The sequence below is a fragment of the Bos indicus x Bos taurus genome, chromosome 27 (genome assembly GCF_003369695.1).
Source record: "Bos indicus x Bos taurus breed Angus x Brahman F1 hybrid chromosome 27, Bos_hybrid_MaternalHap_v2.0, whole genome shotgun sequence".
Classification (NCBI taxonomy): domain Eukaryota; kingdom Metazoa; phylum Chordata; class Mammalia; order Artiodactyla; family Bovidae; genus Bos; species Bos indicus x Bos taurus.
The window spans coordinates 36,520,645-36,545,958 of NC_040102.1; the positions used below are offsets into that span (position 1 = coordinate 36,520,645).

General features: G+C 51.8%; 1 protein-coding gene across 1 annotated transcript; it reads right to left on the minus strand.

The window, feature by feature from the left end:
* Positions 1-736: 736 nt before the first annotated feature.
* Positions 737-24,841, minus strand: PLAT (plasminogen activator, tissue type). The gene is made up of 14 exons (XM_027529916.1): positions 24,645-24,841; positions 12,196-12,293; positions 11,032-11,074; positions 9,349-9,486; positions 8,999-9,109; positions 8,557-8,731; positions 7,611-7,702; positions 6,108-6,288; positions 5,642-5,727; positions 4,998-5,193; positions 4,767-4,903; positions 4,491-4,631; positions 3,131-3,297; positions 737-1,574 (listed from the first exon to the last, which is right to left on the minus strand). Exons 2-14 carry the CDS (start codon positions 12,268-12,270, stop codon positions 1,416-1,418), a joined length of 1,701 nt encoding a protein of 566 aa, XP_027385717.1. The 5' UTR covers positions 12,271-12,293; positions 24,645-24,841; the 3' UTR covers positions 737-1,415.
* Between the last annotated feature and the right edge of the window lie 473 nt (positions 24,842-25,314).

Consider the following 25,314-nt stretch of genomic DNA (forward strand, 5'->3'; position numbering starts at 1 on the left):
AAAAAGAGTGCCTTTCTCATTCCTCTCCACCAGCCCAAATCTTGGTCAATTTTTGAAAAGCCTACCCAATTCTATTTTTTCCTTAAGTTTCTTTTTTTGGTCTTAGGTACAGCACATGAGATCTTCATTGGCATGTGGGATCTAGTTCCCTGGCCAGGGATTGAACCCAGGCCCCCTGCATTTGGAGCACAGGGTCTTAAACCACTGGACCACCAGGGAAGCTCTGTTCTTAAGATTCTTAAATCCTTCCTGAGCTGAATTTCAGCAAAACTTTCTGTCCACCATTTGCGGTTCATCTCCACCCTGCCTTGTTATTTCTCTGAATCCCCATTTCCCTGTCAAACCAAGAGGTTCTTTCTTCCCTTTTACCTTTTCAGCACCTGGCACAGCACCTCTTCTGAATGTGTGTGTGCGTGCTTAAGTCGCTTCAGTCGTGTCTGACTCTTTGTGACCTTACTGACTGTAGCCCGCCAGGCTCCTCTGTCCACGGGATTTTCGAGGCAAGAACACTGGAGTGGATTGCTCTTTCCTACTCCAAGGGATCTTCCCGACCCAGAGATCAAACTCTCCTCTCATGTCTCCTGCATTGGCAGGTGGGTTCTTTACCACTAGCACCACCTAGGAAGCCAATGAAAGGAAATATTCCCAATGATTCCGAGAATGTGGACGCGAGTAAGGAATAAAAGCTGTGAAGGTACTGTGTGTAACAGAAAGATTCCACTCTGATTGGGGAAAATATGTGAAAAATATATCAGAATTTATTATTCCAGTACGGTATCATACAGGTAGTGGCAACAGAGTACAAACAAAAATGAACTGATATAAATATGCGAGAGCCTAGTTTATCAGTTATTAAAATGATACGTGTCTCCTGGTTCTATCATGAAACATATAAAGAAAGAGAATTACACTATACACAACAGGATTCCCTCCAAGAGCTGCAAAAGGAGAGCCCAACACTTGACTTAAGGGCTGGAGTCGAGGAACGTGGTCTGGCCAGCCAGCCCATCCCCTGGTAGGAGGTTCCTGCTGGGCTTCCTTGGGACTATAAATAGATATTCTATTCCTAGTAGAATACGTCTAACCCTTCTTTCCCGAAGGCTCGAGTTATCTTTGCCTACTGAGACATGCTTTCATCTTTGTGGTCCCCTTTCCAAAGACGCTCGTGTGCATAGAGGAGGAAGCGGGCTTCCGCCCTGGGGAGTGGTTTTCCACGAGGGACTGGCGTTTATCCATCTTCCCGTCTGACAGTACAGTTCAGCCCTTAAGCCCTGAAAACTTCCAAAATGGAAAAGTACCTGTGAAACTACACCCTCCCCCAACTTCCGCTGTGTGAAGAAGGCCCTGCCGCGGTGAGTCTTCAGAGGTGGGAGAAGCGGGGTCTCTGTGACATAGTGGGAAACAGGTGTCCCTGGTCATGGGCGAGTGTTGTCTCGGATCCAGTCCAGGTAGTTAGTCACCTTGGTGTACACGCCCGGGACGTCCTTCCGCCCGCAGCCCAGGCCCCAGCTGATGATGCCGACCAAGGTCATGTGGTTGTCCTTCATACACACCAGGGGGCCGCCCGAGTCACCCTGCAGAAGGGAGAAGAGGTCAGCTGTGTGCAAAAGTGCAGACTCTTTGTGGGGATGTTAGGGTGAATATTTGTAGTGCTGATATGTATTCTACATACCACTAATATGAGGCACTAATATGTATCCTTCAACGTGCTCAGTTTCAGGGAGGGAAATTTTACCTCCCCAATCTTGGACCATTACAGAATTCGGTTGTAGTTTTGTTGTAAAGTGGACTTGAGCTCAGACATTGCTGACAAGTGCTCAGTCATGTCCGACTCTTTCCAATCACATGGACAGTAGCCTGCAAGCCTCCTCTGTCCATGGGCTTTTTCCAGGCAAGAATCCTGGAGTGGGTTACCATTTCTTTCTCCAGGGGAACTTCCCAACCCAGGGATCGAGCCCAGGTCTCCTGCGTCTGCTGCACTGGGAAGCAAATTCTTTACCACTAGCGATACCTCATCCCCACCGGGTGGTAAAGCTACCACTAGCTGTGCGGCCCTAGGCCACTGGACTTCAGTATTCTTACCTGAATGATACTAAGTAATAATGATCTAAAACAGAAATCATAGTACTTCCCTTATGAGGTTATGGGAATTAACTGGAAGAAAGCTTGAAAAGCTCCTGAGAACAATGTAGGGCATTGAGTAGAACTCTTGGCAATCATTAGCTGTTATTGTCTTATTTAATTGAATTGACTTGTTTTTAACTTGACGCTAGCTGATAGATCACGGTTTCACTTTGCACACAACCTTTTATGACTGTCGAGCTAGGTGGTGGAGGTGTCTGAGAAAACCTTTCAAAAAGAGACCAAAGGCTGTCACGTAGGCAAGAGGAGGAGATGCGGGTGTGATCCCCGCATCAGAACTGGGCACTCCTCAGTGGGAGTGCGCAGCCCCACTGCCTCCAGCCACGCCCCCGTCCCCCAGCCTCAGTGAGAGCCCGCAGCACAGTGGACGTGAAAACAGCCCCGCGTTGAGGGTTCCTTTGCTCCATTAGGTCCTACCTTACACTGGTCTGTGTCTTACACTCAGAGTTATCATGAAATACAGGTATGTACCAGCTCTGATGGGGACGCCAACCCAGAGACCCTGTAATGGTGTGCTTTCCCAGGGGGAAACCTCATCAGAGGGCTGAATTCAAGTTCCTAAAATTTCTTTCTCACAGATCATCTCTCTCCTATTTCCAGGAAGCTGCCGTTCCTCCCACGCTACCAAGAGACCCTGATTCCCCAGCACCCACATAAACCAAAGCTGTCTTAACTTGTGTGGCTTTATCCATCACTTTGATAGTTGTTTAATTGCCTGGGCTTACAGGAAATCCTGTACCAGGCGGGGGTTCCGGTGCAGACATTGGGGAAATTTACTGCCGTTTAGATGTCTTCAGTTTGGGTGACTTTGATCTTGGCTCCAGTTGCTTTATTCTCTGAGGCTCTCATCTAGATCCCATCCCCCGCCCCAGATGAATCACTGCTTTCTGGCTGTAACTTTTTTTTCTTGGTTAGGAACCAGTTGGCTGAGGAACACTTTAGCCCTTGGATGGGGGGTGCTCAGGAGAAGAGACCCGCCGGCGCTTACCTGGCAGGCATCGTGCAGGTTTGTGTGGTCCCCACCGCTCCGTGTGTCTCCGGCACACAGCATGTTGTTGGTGACGGTCCTGTTAAACAAGTGTTGGGAAGTGCAGCGGCTGGATGGGTACAACCTGACGTGAGCCTCCTTCAGCCGCTCGGAAAAGAACGGAGAAGCTGAAAGAGAACAGGAAGACAGCTTGTGACTTTAGGGAAAGTTATTTAGAAACCTTTTGGAAGGAGAAAGCTGAACTTTGTGATGATAGCTAATACTGATTAATCTTTTACGTGTATTAAGTTGAATCCTACGAAATTGCCAATATATTACCCTTTTGACCTGCAGAAGGGTGGGCAAACTCTGGCAATTTCATAGAGTTTCACCCAGGGTTTCTCAAGAGCAGCACAAGTGCCATTTGGGGCCAGATAACAGTGAACTCCGGGAGATGGTGATGGGCAGGGAGGCGTGGCGTGCTGCGAGTCATGGGGTCGCAAAGAGTCGGACACGACTGAGTGACTGAACTGAACTGAACTGAACAGGTTTTGCAGGGGCTGCACTGTGTATTGCGGATGTCTGTCAGCATCCCTGGCTTTTGTGCGCGCGTGCTTAGTCCCTCAGTCATGTCTGACTCTTTGCAACCCCGTGGACTATAGCCACCAAGCCCCTCTGTCCATGGGATTCTCCAGGCAAGAATACTGGAGTGGGTTGCCATGCCCTTCTCCGGGGGATCTTCCCGACCCAGGGATCAAACCAGGGTCTTCTGCAATGCAGGTGGATTCTTTACGATCTGAGCCACCAGGAAGCTTCACTGGCTTCTACTCACTAAATGTGGGTATAAACCTCCATCCTGGGTCGTCACAATAACTGACATTGCCACATGTTGCCTAGCAGGCAAGAGCACCCTAGCTGAGAACCACTGGTTTAACCTAATATCTCATTTAAGCCTCATACAATCTATTCATTCTTACCAATGAGGAAACTGAGGCTTGGAGCAACATGAAATGAAAAATCCACGCCTGGATCACAGGGCTCACCAGGCGCAGGGTGAGGGCTGCTGGGTGGCAGGCAGAGTTTAGGAACCGCACCCTTAACTAAGCTCGCTCCATGTCTTATCGAAACCTCCTTGAAATCTTCAGCCCTTAAAGCTCTCCTGCCACTCAGACCTCTCTCTTGACCGACTGGGCCATTGGCTGGGAATGTGGATGGCGGGGCTTCACTTAGCAGGAACTTGCCCAGACTATCATAGTGGCAGAGCCTGCCCCGGGGCTGGACTGGACACTCTCAGGACCGCTCTTTCCTCTCTCTGGTCAGCACCCGCCCCCGATGCTGCCCCCAGACAGACAGGATGGCACAGCGACTTCCTCCCACTCACAGGACTCGTGTTTCCCATAGCCGGACAGCTCGCACTCCGTCCAGTCGGGCAGCTGCAGGCTGGCGTCTGGGAGGCAGATGGTGCGGACGGAGGCACTCTCCCGGGCGCAGGTCAGCGAGTCTGATTTCAGGTGCAGCAGCGCTGGGAGAGGGGGATTGAGGAAGAGAGTGGGGATTTCCGGGGAGAGGAGGGAGGGGCCGGGGGCCTGGGAGGAGGAGGAGGGCAGTGTGGGTCTGGGGGGGTCTAACTGGAGCCAGGGAGAGCCGGACATCTTACCGATGTCATTGTCATAAGTGTCATCATCAAATTCCTTGTGGATGATGTATTTTTCTACTTCAAACATCTGTTCCTCCTCTCCAGGGACCAGCCGGTACGTCCTGCCCAGGAACACCTTGAGATGGTGAGGCGGGTACCTGAATGGAAAAACGGGTGTGAGGATGCTCTTCCGTATTGGGCCTGGTCCGAGGCCTTAGCGGGACGGTAGGCCGGCTGGGTGTGCATCCCTACCTCTCCTGGAAGCAGTGGGCGGCCGACAGCACCCAGCAGGAGCTGATCAGGATCCCCCCACACAGAAACCGCTCTCCCGGGGACCGCCTGTTCTTGACGAAGATCGCGGCCTGCCAGGGGTGGGAGGTGATGTCCGCGAAGAGGCCTCCTTTGATGCGGAACTGGGGCCGCTTGTACTGTCTCAGGCCACAGGTGACTGCGGAGGGGAGGACAGAGCGCAGTTTCAGACCTGCGGGCCTGGGCGAGGTCCCCAAGCCCCAGGCCAGTGTCTCGTCTGGGAACCCAGGTTTCCACCCACGGCTGCGCTTCTGCAGCATCTGTACAGAGTGATGGAGCCTCTGCTTCCCTCCTCCCCGCATCCCGGCTGCCATCACTGCTAACAAGGCATTTCCAGAGAGCAGCCTGGAGCCCGATGCCATCCATGAGAAATGGCTGCATCCCTTCCTTTCTCCTGCCCCTCCCATCACCTGCCCAACAGCATCGCCATCCACCACGGCTCCAGCCTGGCAAGCCCCCTCCCCACCCAGGTCCAGCCTTCCTGAAAAGCGGGCCGCTGCGTAGCCTGAACCAGACAGCTTCCCAGATGTGGGAAGCGGCGGAGGACACGGGCAAGAATAATGCTGGGTAAGGGGAGCTGGCCTTACCGCACTGGGGCACATCACAGTACTCCCAGGTCAGCTGGCGGTCCTTCCACACGTGGCACCAAGGCTGGGCGTCCCCATCGGGATTCCTGGGCGTGAGGAGGGATGGTGTCCAATCGCATCACAAGCCAGAGAAGAGGGGAAGGCAGCCCACTGCGGGGCGGGGAGCGGGGAGGGATGGGGGACGACCCTGAGCCCTGGGCTGGGCTCTGCCATAGATCCCCCACCACCACCTAGGAAGTCACTCCTATTTTCTGCATTTTGTTCTCATCTCCCAGCTGTGCTGGGATGTGCTCCCAGATGTCCCTCGGGAGGATGGAGCAGGTGAGGGCAGCCCCTCTTAGCTTGGGATATGGGTCCGACCATAGCAGCCGTTGCCTCCCACCCACGTGCCTTTCACGTGTGAGTTTCCGCGTCGGCCCCGCCCCGCCCTCCGCGCGGACACGCCCCCGGGGCCCAGGCGGCGCACCTGCAGTGGTTGTGCTTCCCCAGGCCCAGGGCCGGCGCGTTGCTCTTCCAGGCGGTGTAAATCTTGCTGGTTAGGAACACGGAATTCCACGGGAGGCAGGAAGCCCCAGACTTGGTGTGGCTGCGGGTGCCGCGGTACGCCAGCCCGTTTCCAGTGTAGCAGTCCCCATCTTCTTCTGCAACTGGAACGCAGGAAATCCAAACTGAAACACAGCCGCTGAAGTGCCCAAGCAGCAAGTAGGGTTTGCAGCAGGGCCTGAAGCCTGGGGCTGTGGCTTGGGGCTCCCGGGGCGGGGGGGCCAGCCTGCCCACCTGGGCCTTTACTCTCCTTCAAATGCTTTTGCTCAGGGTGGTCAGCGGTTCCATCTGGTGCCAGCCCCCCCATCACTGGGCTGTGTTAAGGGAGACTCTGAGGGATATTCAGGTTCAGGAAAGGCTGCCCAGTTCAGCTAGTGGGGATTGATTAGAGCTGCCTGGAAGGCTGTTAAGGGTTTCCTTGTTTCTACTTGACAGGTTGCTGTCAACCTGGGGTCTTCTGTGGGGGGGACATGTGGGCTGGCCCAGTTTTCTCGGATTTTGTCTGCCAGGGCCTTGAAGGATTTATTGGACTTGGGAGGGAAGCAAGAGTATGAACCTTCGGATACTGCATATTTGCCCCTATATTACCCTCTTTTCTCCGCATTCGAAACTGACACAGGACACTGGCAGGCACCAGTAACCCAGTGAGGAGGGGCCTTTGAGAGCATCGGTACCAGTGAGTCCCAGTTTATGCCAATGCTTTAGAGTTACACTGTGCTGTGCTCTGCTTAGTCGCTCAGTCGTGTCCGACTCTGTGCGACCCCATAGACTGTAGCCCACCAGGCTCCTCTGTCCACAGGGATTCTCCAGGCAAGAATACTGGAGTGGGTAGCTCTTCCCTTCTCCAGGATTAAAGTTATTCTAAAGAGCTCTCAAATTCACAAGTCTATCAGCATCACTTTTAGCCTGAATGTGCATTTTTATACATGTATATTTAGAACTTTGAAACATATTTTTACACTTGTGATTAAATAGCATCATTATTTTGGAAAGCACCAGTGAACTCATGGTGCCTTTTTGTAGCTGAGTACTTTTTAAATCTGGGAAATTTTCTCACATTAAAAGTCTTCAGAGACAGAGCGAGATCTTGAGAAATAGGCCAATTAATCAAACAAGAGAGAACTTGCACACTCCCGAAAGGCCTGGAAACCACCGGTAGAGCCCCATCTTCTCTGTCCACAAGGAAACTGAGGGTCAGCGGGGTGCAGAGAGTGGCTCCAGGTCAAACAGCTAGTTAGAGGCCAAGCCTGATGAGGACCTAAGCCTCTTGACTTCCTTCCTCTGATGCCAAAGTGACTGACCAATTCTCTCCTTTGTCTCTTCATTTGCAGAAGGACCATCAGCCTTGTCCTCCAGATCTCCCTTCCCCACCCCACCCCCCTGGGACTCCGTGAGGCCGTAGGGGCCCTGGGGAGGCTGCACTTACCCTTAGCGCAGGCTGGAGTGCTGCAGAACTCAGAGACGTATTTCCCTGCCTTGAAGACGTAGCACCAGGGCTTTGAGTCTTGGTCCGGGTTTCTGAAAAATCAGCCGGGAAGGCCAGGGGAAGTGAACAGTTAACCCTGTTTCTCAGGCCAAGGACGCCTCACTCTCTTCTGGGGAGAGGGTTATTTATGTTTGTTGTACATAGGAGAGTCGGATCGTGTTGGGTGGAGGTATGACTTTGTAATCACCTTTATTGGGAGATTAAACGTGGTTTACAGAGATGCATATGGCTGCCACGTTGACAAGGGGTGGATTGTGATGATGCGCTCTATGTGTTAACTTGGCTGGGCTATTGCACCCAGTCGTTCGATCAAATGCCAGCCTTAGTGGTGCTGGAAAGGGACGTGTCCATGTGGTTCGTGTATATGGTCAGCTAACTTCATCCAGTCAGCTGAAGGCATATTAAGAGCAAAAGCTGAGAAATTCTGTCTCACACTGCAGTGTCAAGTTGGGTCTGAGTTTCCAGCTTGGGGAGGGGGCTGCCTATAGATTCCAGACGTGCCAGCCCCACGGTCATGAAAGCCAACTCCTTAAAATAAATCTCTTTATGTAGATAGAAATATATTTATATCTCTTTATATAGGTATATATGTATCTATATCTATATATATAGATATATCTTTCTGGAGAGGAAATGGCAGCCCACTCCAGTATTCTTGCCTGGAGAATCCCATGGACAGAGGAGCCTGGTAGGCTACAGTCCAAGGGGTCACAAGAGTCTGACACGACTTAGCAACTGAACCACCACGAGCATGTATATCTTTGTTTCTGTATATGTGTACCTCCTGTGGGTTCCGCTCCTCTGGAAACCCTGACACAGGTCTTTGCGTGACTGCCCCAGCTTCTCACCAGAGGAAACCCTCCTGGGGGCGAGGAGGCTGTCTCACCTGCAGTAGTTGTGGTTCCCAAGGCCCAGCCTGATGGCGTTGGGCCTGCGCCCGCTGTACGGCTTCATGGCCAGGCCGCTGCTGTTCCAGTTGGCGCACTCAGCCCCGCTCTCTGCCGTGCTCCACGTGCCTCTGTAGGCGACACCCTGGTCCTTATAGCACGTGGCGGTAGCATCTGATGGGAAGTGGGACACACGACACATCCCACGTGAGCCCCTTTTTCATTTAGTTTCCACAGGGGCTCAGTGCCACCTCTGTCATCCCTGCAGAGGCAGCGCCAGGCTCCAGACTCAATCCCGGGGCTCTGACCACCCTCAGGTGATCCCACCCCACCCTGACCCTTCCATCATCACACCACACTTTGCTCTCCTTTCTGCATCATTTTGCAGGTAGGATTTCCCCTGGTAGGTCCTCATCTCATAGACACCCGCCCACCACTCACCTATTTCACAGAGCTTCCCCATGAACCCTTCTGGGCACTGGCAGACAAAGTCTGAAGAATAGAGGGCCTGCCGACATGTCCCCCCATTGAAACACCAAGGTTCACTGCAACCTGCCAAGTAGAAGCAAGAGAACCCCAAATTACTCTCCAGGCACCCCAAGAATACATGAGTCAAAGTTGAAGAGAGGGCACCCTCCCCACAGGCGCAATTCTGAGCACTTTACAGAAACCAAACTCATTGACTCTTCACAGCCGACCCCACAGTCTATACAACTGTTCTCCCATTTTACAGATGAGCAAACTGAGGCCCTGTTAGAGGGCTGGGCGGGCTGGGGACCATGGACACGCACTTCTGACGGGCACCGAGTGGCACTGGGCCCGGCCGCCGTCGCACCAGCAGTGCTCCACTTGGTTGCCCCTGAGCAGGGGTCGCAGCCAGGAGTCGTGTTGGCGGTACGTCATCTGCGTTTTTCCATCTCTGCAGGTCACTGTAACGACAGACAGGCCGGCCTCTTTAGGGCCCCACTCACCCCACACTGACGCTTCCCCTCTTCGTCCTGCTCAGTCTCAGGAAAATCCATCCTTTATTCCTTCCTTGCTCTCAGCAGAAGACAACAAATATCCCATATTTTGTCACCAAAGACCCCTTTCATTTAAAATTAAAAAAAAACCACTTTCAAATCCAGCTTATTAGGGGGATGTGCCAATATTATTTTCCATATGACTATGTGACCTTTACATTTAATTTCCCATGAAAATCAGTTATTTTCTTGAAATAAGTAATAAAATATAATGACGTATTTCTACTGTCTCCTTATGTTAGTTTCACTGAAACATGAAACCCACTTGTGAAAAACAATTAAGAAAGAGCTCTTTAATTGTTTTTCCTCTGATGGGACCTTATTTTGAAAGAATTTATTCATCAAGACACATTTATTAAGTAATACTCTAATTTTTCATTTTAATTCATCAAAAAAGAGGCACATGTATGCAATTGCCTACAAGAACTTTTGATTCACATGAGTATTTTCACACTGAGATGATGCAATTCTGGCCCCAATCAAAGAAAAGTGATATTTTAATCTATGCAGAAAATGTGCTACTTCCGTTAGTATTTCTGATATAATGAAAATAGTTGAAAGAGTCCCATTAATAGGTGTTCCCTTTTTCTCTCTCTGTTTGCAAATCAGAATGCCAGCTCAAAAAGTCTATAACTTTTAGTGGATTGAAGAAGTGACATGGGCTCATGGTCAGTGGCACTGCCGTTCTTTCAGCGGGCCCATTGGCGCCAAGATAGGAGGGCAGGAAAGGCCGAGCTGTCTGATGCCAAAGGCAGTGAGAGTTAAGCCGTGACTCACTCTGGGGAAGCTTCCACCTTAAGCGGGTGTTGCAGAGCCTTCCAGACCCAAGGGAAGTAGGTCCTGAGGGAGGAGGGGTAATTTGGGACCTGCAGTTCTTCATATCAGGTTCAAGACACTCGGGCCTAAGCATCTTTTATTCTTGGGATCCTAGTGGGAATGGTGCATGCAGTTTTAGTCTCAACTCTAGACATGGCCTTACAGAGAAGATCTTCCCACAGCACTGCCGTGAAATAAAGAAACCCAGGTTGGTCATCTCTGAATTACCAACCAAAGCAACGAAGGCACAGAGAAGTTAGTTAACAGAGATGCTGCATGGATTCTGGGGGGGAAGGGGATCACAGCCCAGGGAAAGACCCTGGAGGACCCTGCGGCCTGGGGGCTGTGTGACCCTGGGCAAGTCACTCAGGCTCTCTGGGCTCCATTCTCAACTGTGTAACTGGTCTTTGGGCCACTGGGCTCCCAGCAGTGTGTGACTCCCTGACATCCTGGCACCTTGCCAGCATACCTGTTCCTGTGTGAGTGATAAGAGAGGACACAGGCATCTCTCCAGACTCTGACTTTCATGGAGCTTGAGTAAGCAGGTCACGTGGAAGAAAATCCCCGCTGGAGCCTCAGGCACCCTGACCCTGACCCTGCGTCTGTGGACCACCCTCCACCCCAGCGACATCTCACCTTTGTACGATCTGGCGCCTCTCCTGAGTCGTCTGTAGGTTTCCTGCAAAGAAACCAGGGGCGGAGGAAGGGTTAGCGCATGCAGGTGTCTGAAGAATCAAGATGGTCAAACCAGAAGACCGCCACCAACCCACCTGTCCAGAGCACTCCTCTCAAGTACCTGGTCCAGGTGCACTGTGCACACCTGTCTTCCCTCTGATCCTTCTTCCCTTTCTAGCCTAGTCCTGTCCAGAAGGACTTTCTCAGTGGTGAAAGGTTTAATACCCGTGCCGTGCAATACGGCAGCCGCTGGTCACACGTGATGACTGAGCACTCCTATGTCATGTAACTGAAGTGAGTTTAAGTTTCATTTCATTTTAATTAATTGTACATGAAAATAGCCACCCGTGGGTTAGTGGGGATGTGTGCCGTCACGCCATCTCCTCTGTGTCCCCGTCTCTAAAATCCTGCTGTGTGGGCATCGCTCACTTGGCCTGAATCATGGGCTTGGCCTGAATGATGCTCTTAGCTGCTGGGAATCTTTGGAGAGCACGTCCTAACTAGATGGTAAGCAATACACGGGCAGCTTGCTCACAGCGCCTGCAGTTTTATAAAAACTTCACAGATTCTGACTTCCCAGGTGGCTCAGTGGATAAGAATCCACCTGCCAAGGCAGGTTCGATCCCTGGTCTGGGAAGATCCCCCGTGCCACGGAGCAACCAAGCACATCCACCACCACTACTGAGCCTGTGCTCTAGAGCCCGGGAGCTACAGGTACTGAAGGCTGCACGCTCTAGGGCCCGAGACCCACAACTTACGAGCGTCTGTGTTGCACCTGCTGAAGCCGGTGCGCCTAGAGCCCATGCTCCGCAACAAGAGATGCCATCGCCTTGAGAAGCCCATGCACCGCAACAGAGTAGCCTCTGCTCTCCAAAACTAGAGAAAGCCCCGGTGCAGCAGCAAAGACCCAGCACGGCCAAAAAAAACTTGTAAAAAAAAAAAAATACTTCGTGGGTTCATTCAAGCAAATCCTTTGAAAACAGCTCCAAAGAAACCACCGAGCGGCGGAGCTTACTCGAGCCAGAATGATGCGCAGGTTCCCGCCTGAAGCCTGGATCTCAAGCCTTGTCCACCGAGGGGAGTGTGTCCCAGTGTGTTCCAGCACAGACACGAATGCACACCTACCTGGCTGGGCGACGTGAAGACAGCTCCACAGAGCAGCAGCACGCACAGGAACTCTGTCTTCATTGCGCTCATCATTTCCTCTGAGCGTCCCGCAAATTCTGGAAGAAGAGGGGGAAATAAGCGTGAGACGTGAGAGGTCCCCGCGGGCAGCAGAGCTCAGAAGCCAGTCGGTCCTCCCCGCGTTGGCTCCCAGGGCAGGAGAGGCCGCGGCCAGCGTCTGGGAGATGGTGTTTTTGTTCTCATATATATATATTTGTGGTTAAATACACAGAACACAAATATTTTCCGTTTTAACCACTTCTGAGTGGAAGTTCAGCGGCATTAAGTTCACTCACATTCTTGTGCAACCATGACCACCATCCAACTCCAAACATTCGTCTTCCCAGACTGAAGCTCTGTACCCTGAAAACCCCAAATCCCTGCTCCCCTGGAAACCACCATCCTGCCTACTCTTTCCATGAATCCGACTACTCCAGGTGCCTCATGTAAACGGACGTCTACTATATCTGTCCTTTTGCGTCTGACATTTCACTGGGCGTGATGATCTCAGGTCCGTCCGAGCTATAACATGGGTTAGACTTTCCTTCATTTTTAAGGCTGGATAATATCCCACTGAGTAAATGGACCGCATCTTGCTTATCCATGCATCTAGCGATGGACACGGGTTGCCGGAAGATGGCTTTGTTCAGACATGTCTGTGGGCTGAAGGCTGACACCACCTCTGGCACTGGCTGCAACCCAGTTTCCCTTGAAGTGAGCTCCTGCCCTGTGGTTGACTAGATGGACCCACAGCAACGTCCGCTCTCTGACTTTTTTAGAGGAAATCATAGTAGATCTGGGGTTGGCATATCTCAGAGCCAGCTCTCCTCAGATGGCCTGAGCCCAGTCCCGGAGGACTTCCACATCTCCTTGTCCAACAAAGGGAAGTCTCCTCCACCACTGCCTCCCTGCTCCATCGGGAAGCCGGCCTCCTTTAGGCCCTATGAAGTGCAGTTTTGCAGAGAGGAGGGGCGGCATCTGGTTTGGGTGTTCAAAGTCAAATCTTCCTGGCCCCACGTCCCTGGTTCCATCTGCCTGGTCCTAGCTAGGGCTCCGGCCCTCAGCTGCTCACAGTGGGTTAGTCGGTTGGGGTGTTATTTTGTGGTCTGGCAGCCTCACTCGCTCCCTCGTCGGCAAGGATTAAACCAGGGCTCTTCTTCTTCCCTTGACTCATTTCCCCTCAGTCACAACAACTCTGCTCCCACCCCTCCCACTCCCTTCATCCCAAGCATCCGAAAGGCCCGCTTGGTTCGGAGCACCCAGGACTTGGACCCCGGCGCTGGCTCGGGCTCCTTTCTGTTAGAGATGCTGTCCTCTCACATGGCCACAAGCCCCCTTCAGAGCAAGGATGAGAAAACACGGAGCAGGAGGCTGGTGGGAGCCGATCTGTGCCCCAGTGACCTCCTGGGGCTACTGGTGACAGGCAAAGCGCGCACAGAGCTGTGGGAGGAGGAGGGGGACGGAACTGTCCGGGAAGATTCCTCGGGCTCAGAGGGCGTCTTGCCAACCAGCGCGCCCCTCCCTCTCTACGCAAGAAATAGAAAGAAGCCAGGATCTGGGTCTTTGTTCCAGTTTGGCCTGTCCCCGGGGGAGGCCCTTCCCGGGCAGGGCAGGGTGTTCTCAGGGGCTGGGGAGTGGGGTGGGACCTTTTCTCACCCAGAGCAGGAAGCCTGCTGGCATGTGCTGGTCTCAGGCAGCTTCAGAAGGAAGACCTAGGGGTTGAGGGCATCCGAACAGGACCCGGAGTGGGGAGTCTTCAGATCACAGGCCATCACCCCTGACTTTGGTGCTCAGCATTCCTCCAGTTTCCCCTTTCTCAAAATTTCCCCAGTTATCCCAGTACTTTGAATCTTTAAAAATAGCTCTTCATAAACACATTCCCCCTCTCTCTTCCTGCTGTTAATCATGTTTCACATTGTAGGTGTCCCAGCTTTATTATCTCAGCTAAGCCTTGGGATGGGGAGAGGTCTGCCTGCCCAGGGCTCTTGGCAGAAATTCTGAATGAAGCAATGAACCAGCCTGTGACTGGGGAACCTGGCTCCTCTTCCTCTTGTCTGACAATAAGCCAGGGCTTCCAGCAAGTTCGTTCCCCCTAGATGGGGGGCTTGTCTTTTCTCTGGATGCCCGTCATCAAGTGACTGTCATTTCAAGAATTCAAGGTCCTTCTTGAATGGAGCACATTCAAGGGGCACGTGAATGGGCCCTACATGAAGCAGAAGTCTAGATGCTGGAAAATTGCAAAGTGACAAGTGGAGCATTAAGACCTTTGCATTCATTGGACAGATGGGGGGAGGGGCCCCCTGGGCAGGGAGTGGGCTGATAGGGGGAGGGATGCACTTAGGCCTGAGGGTAAAGGACCCAACAGCTGCAGCGCCTCAGACCCTTTTGCAACTGAAGACTCAGCAGAAGGGGCGTATTTTTGTCTTCTGCTCTGGGACAGTCGGAGCCTGTCTGTCTTCTGTCAGTCCTTATCTTCCTCTGCTTCTCTGGCCTTGCGAGGCCTGGAGCTGACCCAGTGCCAAAGAGCCTCACACAGACCATGTGACATTCCATCCTTGCTGCACAGAAGCGATGGGAACAGCTGGACGGGCCGAGTAGGGCGAGAGGATGACAAAGAGATGAGTCATCCTGCCTACAGTCAGCGCCTTCCCGAGACAAGGGAGCGAGACAAGGAGGCAAAGCAAGTCCTGGTGTTGCCTTTGTGGGGAGGGAGGTGCAGAGGTCTGGGGGCAGCGTCTGGACAAAGAGCGAGTGACCCCAGAAATTCAGGAAGCACTCAGGACCCTGGGGAGTTGTGGACCTCAACCCTAGACCACAAGTTCCCACCAAAGGGAGAGGCGCCCTGTGCCCATGTGAGACTGGAAGGAGGGAAGATTTGAGAAATAAAGCACAAGAAACCTCTTGCAGGCTCATTTTGTAAATCCAAAACTTGTCATCTTTTTGGTGTGTTCCTTTTCTTCTACTGTATTTAATAGTTTCCCAGAATCAAAGAACTAAAAGAGCAAAGAAAGGGCTTCCCTGGGGGTCCAGTGGTTAAAATTTTGCCTTCCAATGCCAGAAGTGTGAGTTCGATCCCTGGTCGGGGAACTAAGATTCCCACATGCCTCGTAGCCAAAAAGCCAAAACATATTGTGACCAATTCAGTAAAGACCTTAAAAATGGCCCACATCCAAAAAACAAAAGAGCAAGGAAGGAAAGGAGGGAGGGAGGAAAGACAAGAAAAAGAAAACCACAAGGACGGGGATGGCTGGCTTTTGTGGGACTAGAATCCCTGAGTCACCAGCAGCATCACTGTCGGGGTTGGGCATGTATGGAATGATTCTAAGACCGCTGGTCCCCAAGGTCCCAAGGCCCCAGCCCTGGCAGGCCCACCTTGGCACATAAAGTCAATTTTTGCAGATTTGCAAATGGCTCCGCAGACAGACCTCTGGAGACACAGAGCTCGGCAAGTTGACAAAGAATCTCTGCAGGTTAGAAACATCAGGACATGTGGGAAGCAAAGTGTGGCCTGGATTCGCAGGCTGTGCCCACGGGCATCCTTGTGGAGGACCAGCCTGCAATCTCTGCCTCCAGGGTGCCCCCTCCTCTGCTGCCACCTCCCCATCTGTACAGAAGCCATGCAGGGCCCTTCTTGGCTACAGAGACAAAGTGACTCTGTTCTCTGGCCTCTGAACAGCCGTGAGTGATGACTGTTCTGGAGGAGAACAATGGTCTGGTCACCAGGGAGGAGGGCTGGTCTCCAGGAGCCAAAGGTGCCTTTGTGGCTGGGAAACCGATCTCGCCAGCCAGAAGCGCAGGACTCCTTTCTGCAGTGGTGGCAGGGGGAGTGCTGATTGATGGGCCCTGGAGTCTGGCTGGGGCGAGGCCATGGGAACCGCAGCAGGACAGCCGGGGGAAGGGCCTGGGGGGTGCAGTGGAGGGCTGTCTGCAGGGTCTCCCACTGCCCGGCGCATGACCTGTTCCCACCACCTGCTCCCGAAAGGCCTGCTCTCGGGAAAAGCATAGACACTCTCCTTCACATATGGTTTGACTGTATCAAAAGGAATGTGCTGGCACTTCCCTGGGGGTCCAATGGTTAGGATTCTGGGCTTCCCCTGCAGGGGGCATGGGTTCGATCCCTGGTGGAGGAACTAAGATTCACACGCTGTTTGCCATGGCCAAAAAAAAAAAAAATTAATATGTTGCCCTTCCAAAAAGCATCTTTGTTTTGAAACATCAACTCTGCTCCCAGGGATGCAAAATCAAGTGGGCTAGACTCTCAAGGCTTCCTCCAGGGCTGACGTCTTGCGATTTCTGCTGTTCTGAGTATGCAAGTGCTGTGTGATCTGTGAAACACTTACCTGTGGGGATGAGAGCTTTCATGTAAACACTCAACCACATCCCATAACGTGACCTACGGTAAAGATCTGGGACCAACCAATCAAGTTCTATGCTTCTAGGTACAAACGGTACATTTCCTGGGATGTTAAAGCTGCTTCTCTTGGCAGCAAAAACAAAGCAGAAACACTGAGCCAGCTGGAGGACCATGGAAATTACAAGGGAAAGATAAAGTTCAGTTGATACGGCTATTGAATTTTTGCAAGCGTGCAAGCCTGGCTCACTTAATCTTTGGCAAAGAGGAGCCTTGGTTTGTTATTACTTCGTAAAGCCTCTCTCTCTGGAAATCTGAGTAAGAGAAAATCAGTCTCCAAGAACACTAATACTCCAAAATGACTCACAGCTTTAAGACAAACACAGCCCTCCCTCCCCCCACCCAACCACTCTGCCCCGGACGGATGCCAACAGATTAGAAAAGAGATGGTCAGAACTCCCTGAAACAGCAAAGGCCCGTCACTGAGTCAGGACAAGAGATGTGGTGAGATGGGAGGAGGAGGCAGGCTTTGGAAATTGGGGCTGAACTCCCACAGAAAAGCGCACCTGTGTCTGTACCAGTGTCAGAGCCCGGGGCCGGAGCCGTTAGCTCTATGGGCAACGGCTATATTCCCATCTTCCTCCTACATGGGTCCTCCTTTTTATAGGGCTTCCCTGGTGGCTCAGATGGTAAAGAATCTACCTGCAATGTGGGAGACCCAGGTTCGATCCCTGAGTTGGGAAGATCCCCTGGAGAAGGAAATGGCAACCCACTCCAGTATTCTTGCCTGGAGAATCCCATGGACAGAGGAGCCTGGTGGGCTGTAGCTCTTTCCTTCTCCCAAAGAGTCAGACACGACTGAGAGACTAACACTTTTTTTAAGAGTTTATGCTCTCAGAATAGAAACCATTTTCCAAAACTGCCATCACAGAAGCAATTCTTAGCTCTTCCCCAGAGATTGTAATACTAAGTGAAGTCAAAGACTGGTATCATATGATATCACTCATATGTGGAATCTAATTTTTTAAATTATATAAATGAACTTATTTATAATATAGAAATGCACTCACAGATTTTGAAAGCCAACTTCTTTACCAAAAGGGACATGGGAGGTGGGGGGGCGTGTAAATTGGGAGCTTGGGATTAGCATATAGTCACTACTATATATAAAATAGATAACTAATAAGGAAGCTACGGTACAGCATAGGGAACTCTACTCAATATTCTGTAATAACCTATATGTGAAAAGAATCTGAAAAAGAATGAAGGTATGTATAACTGAACCACTATAGCTACAGTTATAGTTATAACTATGACAAACATAACATTGTAAATCCACTATACACCAATTAAAAAACAATTTTAAAGGTAATTTCCTGTGTGCTAAAGCTTATTTTCTCTCTTTCTGAACAGAATTCTTTATACCTAAGGGACAAGAGAGGAGTCTTTCTTATCTAATTGGATCAGTTCCAATGAGGTAAATAGAATAAAACCCTCTCCTGGCACCTCCCACCCACTCCCACATCTCCACTTCATTACTCAGGATGGAATTGTCTGCAAAGCATCTTTAAAATATAGATATATGTCTACATATGTGCTAAGCCATTTCAGTCGTGTCTGACTCTGCGACCCCACGGACTGTAGCCCACCAGGCTCCTCTGTCCACGGATTTCTCCAGGCAAGATTACTGGAGTGGGTTGCCATGCTCTCCTCCAGGGGATCTTCACGACTCAGGGATCTAACCCGTGTTTCATGTTTCTTGCCTTGGCAGGTGGATTCTTTACCACTAGCGCCAGCTGGGAAGCCCCCATAGGCACATGACCTGTGTCTAAGTTTTATACGACATTGACCTACTCAAAACAATCTATCCTGAGCATTGTCGTCACCAAACTTCTCCACCCTCTGCCAGGTAACCCTGCTTATCTGGATGGACTCAGGGAGTGCAGTTGTGGATCTGGGAAAAAAGAAGCCCATCCTGCCTCCTCCTCCAGTAAAAGCAAGAGAATCTTAGATCCTTGTGACGAAAATGCAAAGTGCAGCTGGCAAAGCTAACCCTGTGAGTCAGGGCAAGGAGATATGATCTCTGAGTGAATCTCAGCAAACCTGCAATTGCACGTTAATCTAAGAGAGAGTTTGTTCTGCAGTGAGGCAGTTTCTGGTGTTCCCTCCACGCCCTAAAGCAAACATCACCACCAGTAATGAAATACGCCATCACCCGGTAATTCTGCAGTCTCCCTTCCAGATTTCAACACACTTGAATCAGGAAAAGACGATCGGAGACGTTCATCGTATCACCCTACGCGGAATCTGTCCGCCTTTTATGAGACTCACGTGACAGAGACGTGATAGCACAGTTTTGAGAAATGCGTCTGGATGAACGCCATTTACTCATCGGGTCCTAGAGTGCTGACGCGGGTCAGGCATCCACTAAATCATTTAAGTCAATATTATCTCTTGTTTAATGGATGAGAGAATCGAACTTCAAAAAGAATGCAATGAACCTGCTCTCACGCAACACATCTAAAGGGAGGCGTCGGGACTCAGGGCAACCAGCTCTATAGGACAACCCCCTTGTCGCTCTTTCCATGACTCTTACTGGGTCCTGATGCTGGACTGTCGTGTTCTGAATGTGCTCAGAGTTGTTGATGGAGAAGGGTGGCAATCTGAATGCAAGGAGCGTAGTCCCTCCAACCTCCTCTTACCGGCTGTGTGTGTTCCCGGTTTTCTAGTGGTCCAGTCCTTTCCACCAGCTGGATAGTGCTAGCAATTAGGACAGAAGCAGGTAAAGCCCCTTTGTACAGCTGGTACACAGCACAGTTAACTGTACTTACTGCTAGGAGTGCCCTTAGAAGGAAGGCCAAAGTTTACAGCCTCTCCCTGGAACAGGGACTAGAAAGGAAGCCAAGTTCTATGGGGTTATCATCGAGTTCAAGTGTTAATACCAAATCCCGCCTCCTAGATCATCTGAACATCTTGTGATGACCTGTACCCAGATTCCTGATGACTGAAATCAAGTTTCCTGCCCTTCTTCTTTACGCACAGATCAGTATTAACAGGAGCCTGTACTTCCCGGATCACGGGGTAGTGTCTTTTATCCTATTTTCAATCTTTTTGTGTTGTTTTGTTTGCCTTTCCCAGGCCTATTTATGCCACCCACTCCAGGGCTATTAAGGACTCTCAGAGGAAGCTGGACTTCACGGCCAAGGCAGCTTGAAGGTCAGGCCCTCGATGCTGATAAGGGCCATCTGATGCAGACCACACGTGTGTTTGAGAACCAGGGACATGAGGCAAGAAAAGGAGGAAACCAGGGCTTCTCAGAAAACAAAACAAAGCCAAAGCCCCTCTTTCCCCCAGCTTATGTGGCAGGCCTAGGCTCTTACTGCCAAATAAAGTGAGTTCCTCTTTCCCGTCAACAGGACGACCTGTGAATAGCCAGCAAAGGCCAGAGGCTGGCGGGCTTTCTGTTTCAGAGTATTCCTAGTCGGTTGCTGGGTTTCGCTTCCTACCAAGCCCTCTCCCCACACCTTCAAGGAACTGCCCCTGCAAACATCTCTAACCAGAGGGCTTGGGGGCAATCCTCCTGGTATCCATCAGATCTCTCATCCCATCCGCCTCAACCGGAAGCCCCGGCTCTCTGGTCTGCTCCTTCCTGAATTCATAGGCGGTGACTTATTCTGTAGCACCACCAAGCAAGAGCGCCAACCATGCCCCAGGCGTGAATCTGCGGTATAAAGACACAGAAGCTCCATCCTCAACACCTCAGAGCCTAGGACTTCCCTGGCGGCCCAGTGGATAAGAATCCACTGCCGACGCAGGGGATGTGAAGTTTGATCCCTGGTCCAGAAACTAAGATCCCACATGCCCTGGAGCAACTAAGGCCCTGAGTCACGACTACTAAGCCCTTGCTCTGGAGCCCATAAGCTGCAACTGCTGATGCCTGCGTGCCCTGGAGCCCATGCTCCACAATGAGAGAAGCTACCACAGTGAGAAGCCCATGCCCTGCGACAAGGAGGAGCCCTTGCTCATCGCAACTAGAGAAAGCCCGAGCGAGGCAACCAAGACCCAGCGCAACCAAAAATAAAATAAATAAATAAAATTATAAAAACCTCATAGCCTCGGGAGGGGACAGACAAATAGCTAGCCAACCCTGGCTCGGTGCCACCAGCACTGTGCTGTGCAGAGGTGGGGTAGGAGGTGGAGGTGACCGGGCAGAGGAAGAAGGGGTCCTACCGGGATGTGAAGGAGGAGATGGAGCTCACTCCTGATGAGGTGCGGGTTGGTCAGCTTTCTGGAATGGATGCTATGCAGTCTGTTTATCAAGCCAAAGGGGGAGCAAGCCAAGCTCTGGAGGGGTGTCACTGACAAAGCCCTAAAATGGGACCATTGTTTAGGGTCCCACAGCAGCTAGCAGCCAGAGTCCCTAAACTTTCAGCACAAACACCTTTCCTTGTGCAAAGGAGTGTGAGTCACACACCCCAGGCTCTCCCTTTGAGGAGGGCGCCCCTAGGAGGCCGTCCCTAGGAGGAAGTGTGGCTTGAAAAGCCCAAGAGTTCTAAGGATGTAGGCGCCTCGGAGGAGAAGGTCACCTTGGATTCCCTAATGTCTAGCTGAAACTCCAATACTTTGGCCACCTGATGCGAAGAGCTGACTCATTTGAAAAGACCCTGATGCTGGGAAAGATTGAGTGCAGGAGGAGAAGGGGACGACAGAGGATGAGATGATTGGATGGCATCACCAACTCAATGGACATGGGTTTGGGTGGACTCCGGGAGTTGGTGATGGACAGGGAGGCCTGGCGTGCTGCGGTTCATGGGGTCGCAAAGAGTCGGACACAACTGAGCGACTGAACTGAACTGAACTGAAGTTAAAGGAATGTTTACGGCCATGTAATAAGCAGAATAAGACTTCCCTGGTGGCTCAGACAGTAAAGCGTCTGCCTACAATGAGGGAGACCCGGGTTTGATCCCTGGGTCCAGAAGATCCCCTGGAGAAGGAAATGGCACCCTACTCCAATATTCTTGCCTGGAAAATCCCATGGATGGAGGACCCTAGCAGGCTACAGTCCACGGGGTTGAAAAGAGTCGGACACAGCTGAGCGACTTCACTTTTACTTTCAATAAGCAGAAAAGGATCTCAGTGCCAAGGCTTCCCAGTATCTGGGTTTAGCCTGATACTGAAGTAGGCTTTCAGCGTCTCCAAGCACAATCAGGTCTTAGAGGTCAAGTCCCAAACAAACCTCTCCAAGCCACTGTGGAGCACCGCGTAGCTATCCTGTGCAGCTCAGCTGGACTTGTGGCCCAGACTCACCCTCCAGATCACGGCTGTTGGCATGGATGGTGTGGGCAGCTGCTAAAGACCCCCCAGTTGTACCAGTTCCCCAGGAAGAACTGCCGCTATCACTTTCTGGAGAATCATGATCAAAACCAGAACTTGCCTGGGTTGTACCTTCAAAAGTGTTTATAAAGTGCCTGCTGTGGGCCCAGCACCTGGCTCCTTTCCACTTTGTCCTAAGTCTCAAACTTTCAGGCAATCAAGAGGTTTGTTTATCTATCCCTCTATGCCCTTCTATAGAAGTCTTTTTCGCAGGCGGGAAAGTGGAATATAAAATGCACGAAGTATGACTAAGAAAATGTGCTCTCCTTAATATGTAAGTAGACACTTAGGCCAATAGCAGGAGACCCTGTGCCTGGACTTGGGGGTTGGACTAGGGCAGATGGTTAGAAGATTCTTTCTAGCTCGAACTTTCTGTGAGTCTGAATCCTCCTCACCTTTTAATCTGGCTGCACTGGAGACCCAGCCCTTGGTTTTGGGAGCTGGTTGGCTAGGATGAGCTTTACCGCCTCGAACTAGGGACACAGTTTTTCTCTGTGCAAAGAGAACAGGCCAAAGAAGGAACGAACAGAGTATTCTGATCATTCGTTGTCCACTCTGGCTATCTTATCAGAACAAGGCAGAAAATCACTCATAGGAAATACGGATTTTACTCTGAGACTGCATATGCCCAGGAGTCATTGAAACTGAACACTTCAACTCAAGACACAAATGTTCCCTCCTCCCTCTCCCAGATATTCAGTATTCAGAGAGGCACATGGATTTTGAGTTTTGACTGGAACTAAGCCTACTACTGGGCTTCCCAGGTGGCTCTAGCGGTAAAGAACCTACCTGCCAATGCAGGAGACATAAGAGATGCTGGTTTGATCCCTGGGTGGGGAAGATCCCCTGGAGGAGGGCGTGGCAATCCATTTCAGTATTCTTGCCTGGAGACTCCCATGTACAGAGGAGCCTGGCAGGCTACAGTCCATGGGGTCCCAAAGAGCCAGACACGACTGAGGGCGACTTAGCACACACAGCAAGCCTACTATTCATTCCGTGAGCCATGTTGTCCCCTCGGCCTCTGATCCAAGATAGCCTGCCCTCCCTCTGGAAGCTTTGGAAGTTTAAAGCCAACTGTGCTCCTCTCAAACGACAGTCTAGCCCAACCCTCACATGCTGTAAAACCCCAGGCAGGACCAGAAGAACAACACCTGGAGGTGAAGTAGAGACAGGCCCCACCTGGGCAGTGACTTCCCAGATGGCCTGTGGTCCTGGCCACCCACTCCCAAAAAGCCTTTCGTGGCGATGACGGCTTCAAGCCACACCGCCAGGAGTCTGGTTGGGTTGCTCTTTACAATCTTGAAATGTACTGATCACCAGCTCTGCTCACCAACACGCTAGGTCCCCAGGTCCCCGAGTCCTGCCTCCACGAGCGAAAACTAATCACGGGACCATTTCTGTTCCTCCAGAAGCAGGAACTGTCCCGGGCCAGTGCAGAAGCCACAGAGAGCAGCCTCACTGGGAGAATCTGATCTGACGGGTTTATAAAATAAACCGAGCGTCCGCACAGAGCCTGGACCATTCGGGCAGAGAGCAAGCTCTCGCTTGCTCGTGACAAGAGCCGGCGATTGCAGGCTGGCGTCTCTGAGAACGTTTTAGGTGCAATCAGTTGATGGGTAGGATAGAGCTCTTCCTATTTCAGTTATTTGTGGCATCTCTGCTGGCGCCAGGTCTGGCTTTGCTCTCACGGGAAGCACTTAGCCGGCAGCTCCTCTGACCGTTATCTATGTCTTCTGCCCCCAGGCAAGACTTGCTAGGAAGCCCTTCTGAGGAAACTCCACTTAGCGGCTGTATTTCAGAATTTCTTCCTGGGCCTGCACACACACACACACACACACACACACACACACACGCGCGCGTAATGTTTTTTCTGTCATCCACCAGCTGCGGGAGCCACCACTGTGTCTACATCAGTGACCGCCACCACACGGCTTTGGGCTTGAGCGTGTCATCAGTTACCTGAGAGTGCCTTGCTTCCGTCCCTCCCTCCCTCCCTCTCTGGCAGGTTAAGAAAATAAAGATAATAACAGTGAAAGCCTAGAAAGCCCGATACAGTTCCTGTAGAGAGCTTAGGGAAGAGAAGACTCTGCTATTTCCCTCTGTAATTGGAAAAGTCCTCAAAGAGCCCTCCCCTCGAATCCTGGGCAAAACGCCAGAGGACAAAACCCGGCCTCCGAGGCTTCGCTCTGCCGGTTTCCTCCCTTCCTCTCACCCAGCACTTCCCACCTGGTGAATCCTCTGTGGGCAAGTCGTTCCCTGCCCAGCCCCGCCTCAGTTTCCCCGTGGGCTCACACCCCCCGGGATCCTCTGGGCTCTGACCCCATCAGCCCGTCTCCCATTTCTTGCCCGTGAGTCGTGAGCGGGGCCCACCATCTACTCAGAGCGGGTCTGGATCATCCTTTTCACTTTCCCCTGTGTGAGCAGATATTTCTTCTTCAGGAGACACATCCCTAGTGCCCTCTCTCTTGCCCTGACCGCCGCTGCCCCCCGCAAACGCTTCAGCCCATCCCTGTGGGATGCACGTTCAAAAAGAAACCGCCCTCCAGACATGGATTCTAGAGAACCCCACTTTTGGCCTGAGTGACGGAGTCAGCCCCCTCGGTGTCAACGTTCCTTCAGTGGCTCAGAAAGACTTTGAAGAGAGAGAAGAGGAGCCAGGGACAGAAAGGCACGGAGTACAACCTACCGCGAGCCCGAGCCTTCCCTCCTCCAGAGGCGTTGTCTTCAGCGCCAGGCTCTGCAAGACCTTGGCTGGCTCTCCCTGCAGGGCTCCAGCCTCCTTTAAATTTCAAGGCAGGGGGTGGGGTCGCTGGCCCTGGGTGGGCGGGCTTCGCTGCGGCAGGAGGATGCCCAGTGGACACTGGGCCCCGCAGGAGCCAAGCTGGGGCGGGCCTCTTTTCATTAAGAGGGGGAGGAATTTCCCCCGTGGAAGCAGCCCAGCCCATCCTGGCTCTGGGCCAGGCTGATTATTCATGGTCCTGATGTCATCAACGAATCACAGGAATTTGGGAGTTGGATATTGGAGGGGAACCTGAAGAACCATCTTCCTTTCAAACCCTAGTCTCAACCTCCTTAAAGGGATCCTGAGGATCCGTTAGCTCTAAGCCCTAGCAGGGGCAAGAGAGGCTTTTACAATTCTAAACAAAGACATACGGAGTGGATAGGGTTCTTCCGGAATCTCCAGCAGTCACTCTGCCCCTCTGGACAAAGGAGATTGAAACAGTGGGCCAGGCAGGCCAGCCGCCCTGCGGGCTGGAACACCTGGGGCTGGGGTGAAAGGTTAGCCGAGGTAGTCAGGTCCCACCTGCACAGCTGCAGCGCCCCAGCCTGGAGTGAGCCACTCCTAGCTCCACCAC